Below are 6,873 nucleotides of genomic sequence, written 5' to 3'. Positions count from 1 at the left end.
AAAGAGAAGAGGCCCCAAGATGGAGCCTTGAGGAACCCCACATGTCATACAGATGTAGCGCTTCGTTTCAGACGCCTACCCGTGCGGGTCCGTGATCGGCACGGGGTGGGCCCCTGCTGAAAAGTAAAACCCCCCCGCAGGACTTGAAACGCCCCCTTGATAAATACATTTAATTATAATGAAACCAGCAGCAATGGATCATGGATCCACCAGGGGGAGCCGTGAAAAGCTGCCACACTGGAACTCATGTGAAATAAACAGCTGATCTACAGGTATCTGATATAGCGGATATTTGTTAAGATCCATATGTCACGGATAGGATCATATTCTGTGCTTAAGTAAGAGACATGTAATCATTTACTAAACATCACCATGTTTTTATTTAACAAAATAATGTTTAATTCACGTTGGCGTAAGTACAAAACCATCGCTATGTTTTTAGATCAGGAAATGCATCCAGGGTCAAACAAACGATTTTCGAAAGTCATCCTCGCATTCATTTAATGTATCATATGTTCGCGAGTTGAAATGAATGCACTACATTTAAGCCACGTGAGTTTACAACAACAACAATAATCGCTTTGTTTTTATATCACATCCGACCGGAGGAAAATGCAGCGGCTCTCACTACCGATCATCCTAATCCCACGGGCAAACAATAATATGTACAGTGTTCATAGTTTACTGTATTATTAGTGTCTAATATTACTGCTATAATAATCACACATTGAGTTGTTGAAATCAGACCGTCGTTTTTTTTAAACGCTCTGAATGAAACGGCAGCTCTCAGGTGATCAGCTGTGTGTTTACACAATAAAATATGCATAGTAATTTAATACCTTCCAAGTTCCAACACACATTGTAAGAACAGTTTCATATGAGTGTTGAGAGCCGTATCCACAAATCTAATGTAGCTCAGTGTAAGTTCAATCAGGAAGACAACAGCATCGGGTGTCACACGTTATTTCAATAAGTGATCAGGGGCATTACGCCCCGGCTAGCCAATCATCGCACCTGCTAACCTCTTTAAATCTGCTCTCCCCTTCCTGTCAGTTGTCATTTCAGGTGTCAACGCAAAAGGTAGTAAACGAATACTCCTCCGTAAACACTCAGAAAAGAAAGAAAAACAAACCACAATGTCTAACACAGACTCTTCCGAGAACGAACCGTTTTCGAAGGATCTCGATCCTGGCTCCGATGTACCTCCGGATGCAGCTTCGAACTCCTCAAGCCTCCGGCGCATGAGCGCCCGCCTGGCTTCCCGTGACAGCTCACAATCAGCAGAAGCAAACTTCATAATCACCCATTTACGGCAGCAGGGTATCTCTGCAGCCTCAGATCTCCCTCTCTCCCAGCTCAGGGAGCTCTCGGACCAAGTCTCCGGCGCGGTCCATCAGCCCAGGGCAGCAGCTCCAGCCAACTCTCCAGCTATCACCCCCGAGAGGCCGGAGCGAGGACGCGGGCGGAGCCGCGGGGGGAAAAGGAAAAAAAAGTCAAGTCCCTCTAGAGCCGGTCCATCTAAAAGGTCCACCTTTCCACAGGCTCACCCAAGCGTCGCCCAGCCCGGGAGCCCCGGTAATCAGCCACTAACGGATAGCATAGCAAACTCCCTGCAATCGTTGGCTAGCTCTATGCTGCTAATTGACGCTCGCCTGCAGGCCATGGATAAAGGCCCCATCGGAGCTTCAACCTCTTCTGCGAACTGGGCCTCGGTCCCCGCTTCGCTGCCAACAGGATTTATGCCAGGTCTCGGGGGTTTCCCTCCACAAATCATAGCTCCCCCTCACTCCCTGGCTTCAGCACTCCCAGCGCCTCACTCAGGTAGGCCTCATATTCCCCAGAGCGCTCACATTTCCTCTCGGCTGAGAGCGAAAATCCTCGAAGGGAAAGACATACATTTAGTCACCCTCATCTTGCCTTCCCCGGAGTGCGACAAGTCAATCGCCACGGGAGGAAGCATCACTGCCGTTTTTAAGTCCGCAGATCCTCGGCTCCTCAGAGACCTCAACATAGGACAATTTCTGGTTGCTTTCGGCATCTTCCGCGATGTCCTGTGTTCCGTTTACCCGGAAAGAAGAGTTGAGTTAGACGCTTATCTGGGCCTCATCGGCGATCTTTATCTCAAATTCGGGAAATCCACGTTCTACTCCTATCACAAGAGCTTTTCTAGCAAAGCAGCGCTTCACTTAGCCCACTGCAACGTTCGCCTGGACTGGTCCGTGCTGGACACCGAGCTGCTCGTGATGGCGACTGGCGGGCAACAAGTTGTTTCGTGCATCAGCTGCGGGACGCAGGGCCACACCTCCCCCTTCTGCCCATCAGTGCCTTTCTCCGGGTTCAGAGCTTTTCCTGCGTCACAGTCGGGGAATAATAAACAAAAAAACCAGGTGCAGAATAGGCAAGAGGCGCAGATTAGGGCAGACGACAGGATCTGTTATAAGTTCAACGAAAATATCTGCACCTTTGCTTATTGTTCTTATCTCCATATCTGCAGTACCTGCAGGGAGGCTCACCCGAAGTCAGTTTGCCCCAGGCGCGGGCACGTGAAGTTCCCGCAGCAGAAACCACGTGGGGGAAAAAACTCCTGAAACATCACCTTTCCACCCCCATCAACATCCCACATTTAGCAGCAGCGCTTTCTACTCACCCAGATCCCGTGTTCGTAGAATATCTTCTGTCAGGGCTCTCTCAAGGGTTCAGGGTCGGGGTTATTTCTCCTCCCTCCGTGTCCCTTGTTTAAAAAAATCTGCAATCAGCATTTAAAGAACCCACCATAGTCTCCCAGCTTATCGAGAAAGAACTCAACAAAGGATACCTTATCGGTCCGTTTCACTCACCCCCGTTCTCAGTGTTCCGGACAAGCCCAATAGGAATAGCCACGAGTAAATACTCTGAGAAAAAAAGGCTGATTTTCGATCTGTCCGCACCCCGCTCCGGCCCGTTTTGCAGTATTAACAGCCTTATTCCTCCAGAGCCATTCTCCCTTCATTATGCCTCAGTCGATAACGCAATCAAACTAATTAAGTTTGCGGGGCAAGGAGCCTGGCTCTCCAAGGCAGATATTACTGACGCATTCAAGATCATTCCCATCCATCCATCCCAGTGGAACATGTTCGGTATTAAGTGGGAAGCTAAATTCTACTTTGCAGTTCGCTTGACTTTCGGGTGCAGAAGTAGCCCCTGTATTTTTAATTCCTTTTCCGAAGCTCTCTGCTGGATTCTGCTGAATAATGTCAGGATTCCCTCCGTTCTCCACTTGCTGGACGATTTTCTCCTCATAGATCCCCCTCGGGATAACTCAGGCGCTTCCCTGGCGAAACTCAAATGCTGCTTTCAGGAGCTAGGCGTCCCCCTGTCCGGAGAGAAAACCATAGGACCCGACACTAGCTTGGAGTTTTTAGGCATCACACTCGACACTATAGACATGAAAGCATCTCTCCCCATCGCCAAACTGCAGCGCATACGCGACATCACTAAATCCTATTGCGAGCAACAAGTCATCACCAAACAGCAGCTGCTCTCCCTCCTCGGGCACCTCAACTTTGCCATGTGCGTCATCCCCCAGGGGCGCTCATTCATCTCCCGCCTCCTGGACGCAGCGTCGGCTGTAACAAACCTCCACGACCGCGTGTTTCTAGACGAAGGCTGCCGCTCAGACCTATGCTTCTGGTCTCTCCTGCTCGCCCACTGGAATGGCATCACCTTCTTTTACGACGACCTCGTGTACTCCTCTGATTCCATGAGGTTTTTCACGGACGCTGCCCCATCCGTGGGTTTTGGGGGTTTCTTTCAGGGAGAGTGGTTCGCGGGCCCGTGGCCTCCCTCATTTCCCAATCATGCCTCATCCTCCGCCCTGCACGAGATCTATCCGATTGCTGTTGCCTGCCACGTGTGGGGCCACCTCTGGCTACGGAAACGCATCTCGGTCCTCTGCGACAACCAGTCAGTGGTCTGGATCATCAATAAAGGTCGCTCCTCTTGTAGTGACATCATGCCGTTCATGAGAAGCATCACGTGGTCCTCCCTCACTCACAACTTCCTCATCTCAGCTCGTCACGTCCCCGGCCACCTCAATATAGTGGCTGATTCCCTCTCTCGCTTTCAATTTCAGACCTTCCGGAACCTCTGCCCGGAAGCCAGCCCGCAACCCGTTGGGATTCCTCCTCTGCATCTCCTCTCTCTACATTAAACAAGAGCCCCTTAGCTAGGCACCTAGAGTCGGCCAGATATTTTATGAGGAAAGGCTTAGCCACTTCCACCCTCAGAACGTACGACTTTGCATGGAGAACGTTTGCGTTCTTTTGTGTTTCCGTAGGCATCTCACTTAGACCCGTTCTCATCCCCACCGTGTGCGCCTTCATGTGCTACTGCGCCACTGATCGCCACCTCAAACCCCAATACATCCGGGGCCTCTTAGCAGGAGTACAATTTAACGTTCGCTGCTTCGATCCCAGCTTCCCCAGCTTGCTTGCTAACCTATCCGTTAAACTCATACTTAGAGGTCTTCTAAAAACGTTTCCCCCAGCGTTAGACCATAGACGACCCATTACACTCTCCACTCTGCGCCTTATGCTCTCCAAACTTAGAGAAGGATTATTTTCTCCCTACATCGACGCCCTACTCGACGCCGTATTTCTGCTGGCATTTTATGCTTTTCTTAGACCAGGCGAATTTACCACAGCTTCACGATCATTCAATCCCAATCAAGACGTCTGCCTTAACGACCTATCCTTCCACGCTAGCCATTTTAGTTTAAACATTAAACACTCAAAATGCGGAGGCGCTTGCTCCGTCATCGCAGCTCGCAACGATTCCCCGTTCTGCCCTTATGGATCCATGATCAAATTCCTGCGTCTTAGACCTTCCATTAATCCTCTCTCACCACTATTTCTTATTTCAGGGGATTTTCCCTTAACTCAACACCAGTTCAATCATTACCTTAAGCAAGTTCTCATTAGATCCGGCTTATCGCCCCAATTATTCTCGGGGCATTCGTTCAGGATAGGCGCAGCTACCTCCGCTGCTAATCAAGGCGTCTCATCCTCATCCCTGCAACAACTCGGACGATGGTCCTCCTCTGCCTTCACATCCTACATCCGCCCGGACATCAGTGCCGTGCTGGCTATCCAAAGGTCCCTCAAACACTAAAAGATGGTAAATATACCTATAACTGGTGGTGGTAACATGTCAGCATGTATACGTGTCTACGGTTCCGGATCTGTCAGGCTATGACTCCGGATCTGCGTATGCTAATCCCGCAAGTGCAGGTCGCGAACGTGGGTCCGAGTCAAGTTGCCGACTCAGGTCCGCGGTTAGGTTTAACCCTGCGGGCGCAGGTTGCGGACACAGGTCCGCGCTTAGGTTTAACCCTGCGGGCGCAGGTTGCGGACACAGGTCCGCGCTTAGGTTTAACCCTGCGGGCGCAGGTTGCGGACACAGGTCCGCGCTTAGGTTTAACCCTGCGGGCGCAGGTTGCGGACACAGGTCCGCGCTTAGGTTTAACCCTGCGGGCGCAGGTTGCGGCCAGTGGGTCCACGCTTAGGTTTAACCCTGCGGGCGCAGGTTGCGGCCAGTGGGTCTGCGTCATGGTAAACCTGCGTGCAGGTTTCGGGCAGTGGTCCCGCACATGACTAACCCCGCAGCCCGGAAGCGATTCCGGCGCTCATCATGTCCCCATGTTAATCTCCTTTTCATCCATAGATCTCCGCAGCCAGCCGCAAGGTAAGGATTGCTCACAGCTCCGTACTTCATACTTCACTTCTTTTGGGGGTTCATCAGAGCGATTCTTTCCCTCCTGAATGATCATCCTGCAAACCCGGGGCCTAGTCGCCAAAACATCATTACAGTTACTTGTTGTAATACGTCAATCACTATTCCCGCATATCATGTGTCCCGATAAATAAACATGTACTCATACATCACGTCTCTCCTGATTGAAATGTAGCTCAGTGTAAGTTCAATCAGGAAGACAACAGCATCGGGTGTCACACGTTATTTCAATAAGTGATCAGGGGCATTACGCCCCGGCTAGCCAATCATCGCACCTGCTAACCTCTTTAAATCTGCTCTCCCCTTCCTGTCAGTTGTCATTTCAGGTGTCAACGCAAACCCTCCTCCACCCCTTCGCCTCCTGTCTCCTAAATACAGGGCCAAGCTAAACCTTCTCCCTTCAGATCGGACTGAACTACTATCACCACCACCAGTGTCTAGACCCCGGGGGGTTCATCAGAGCGATTCTTTCCCTCCTGAATGATCATCCTGCAAACCCGGGGCCTAGTCGCCAAAACATCATTACAGTTACTTGTTGTAATACGTCAATCACTATTCCCGCATATCATGTGTCCCGATAAATAAACATGTACTCATACATCACGTCTCTCCTGATTGAACTAATGTTGCCCTCAGTGCACCAGATTGATGCATTTAACTTCAATTTAAATAAAAACATCTTCTGTTGTAACAACAATAGCATTATAAATAGTAACATACAGTAGCATGGTATTGCACATTTACTGTAGCTTTGAGTGTTACTGGCCTGAGATTTTTTTATTACATGAATGAAGGTGACTGAGGCTTTTTAATATAGACTTTTCAGTGTCTCACATTTTGCACAGAACTGTCCCACATTAGGAAAACAGTTTGTCTGAGACAACTTGGCACTAAGAGTACTAATATGTCTACCATTTCTTTTATGAGTTTAATATCTGCATGTTCTCTTTTGGTTTGATTAGGACACATACTGGGGATTTCAGAATGTTACTGGATTTTGATTTATTGTATCGGCTTCATGTCGCAATAATATTCCCGAAGTCTGAAATGCAAAAATGTTCCACATTAGGGCAATTCACCCTACATTTAATCATTTTGTTTATT

At 49.3% G+C, this 6,873-nt stretch overlaps 1 protein-coding gene across 1 annotated transcript; it reads left to right on the top strand.

Moving 5' to 3' along the window:
* The first annotated feature begins 1,136 nt into the window (after positions 1-1,136).
* Positions 1,137-6,342, top strand: LOC117467470 (uncharacterized). The gene is made up of 4 exons (XM_034111108.2): positions 1,137-2,398; positions 2,495-2,568; positions 2,757-5,349; positions 5,574-6,342. The coding sequence occupies exons 1-3, from the start codon at positions 1,137-1,139 to the stop codon at positions 4,187-4,189; spliced, it is 2,769 nt and encodes a 922-aa protein (XP_033966999.1). The 3' UTR covers positions 4,190-5,349; positions 5,574-6,342.
* The last annotated feature ends 531 nt before the right edge of the window (positions 6,343-6,873 follow it).

Source organism: Pseudochaenichthys georgianus, chromosome 22, assembly GCF_902827115.2.
Source record: "Pseudochaenichthys georgianus chromosome 22, fPseGeo1.2, whole genome shotgun sequence".
Classification (NCBI taxonomy): Eukaryota; Metazoa; Chordata; class Actinopteri; order Perciformes; family Channichthyidae; genus Pseudochaenichthys; species Pseudochaenichthys georgianus.
The sequence above is the reverse complement of the archived record's forward strand: the minus strand, read 5'-3'. Positions and strand labels throughout refer to the sequence as shown.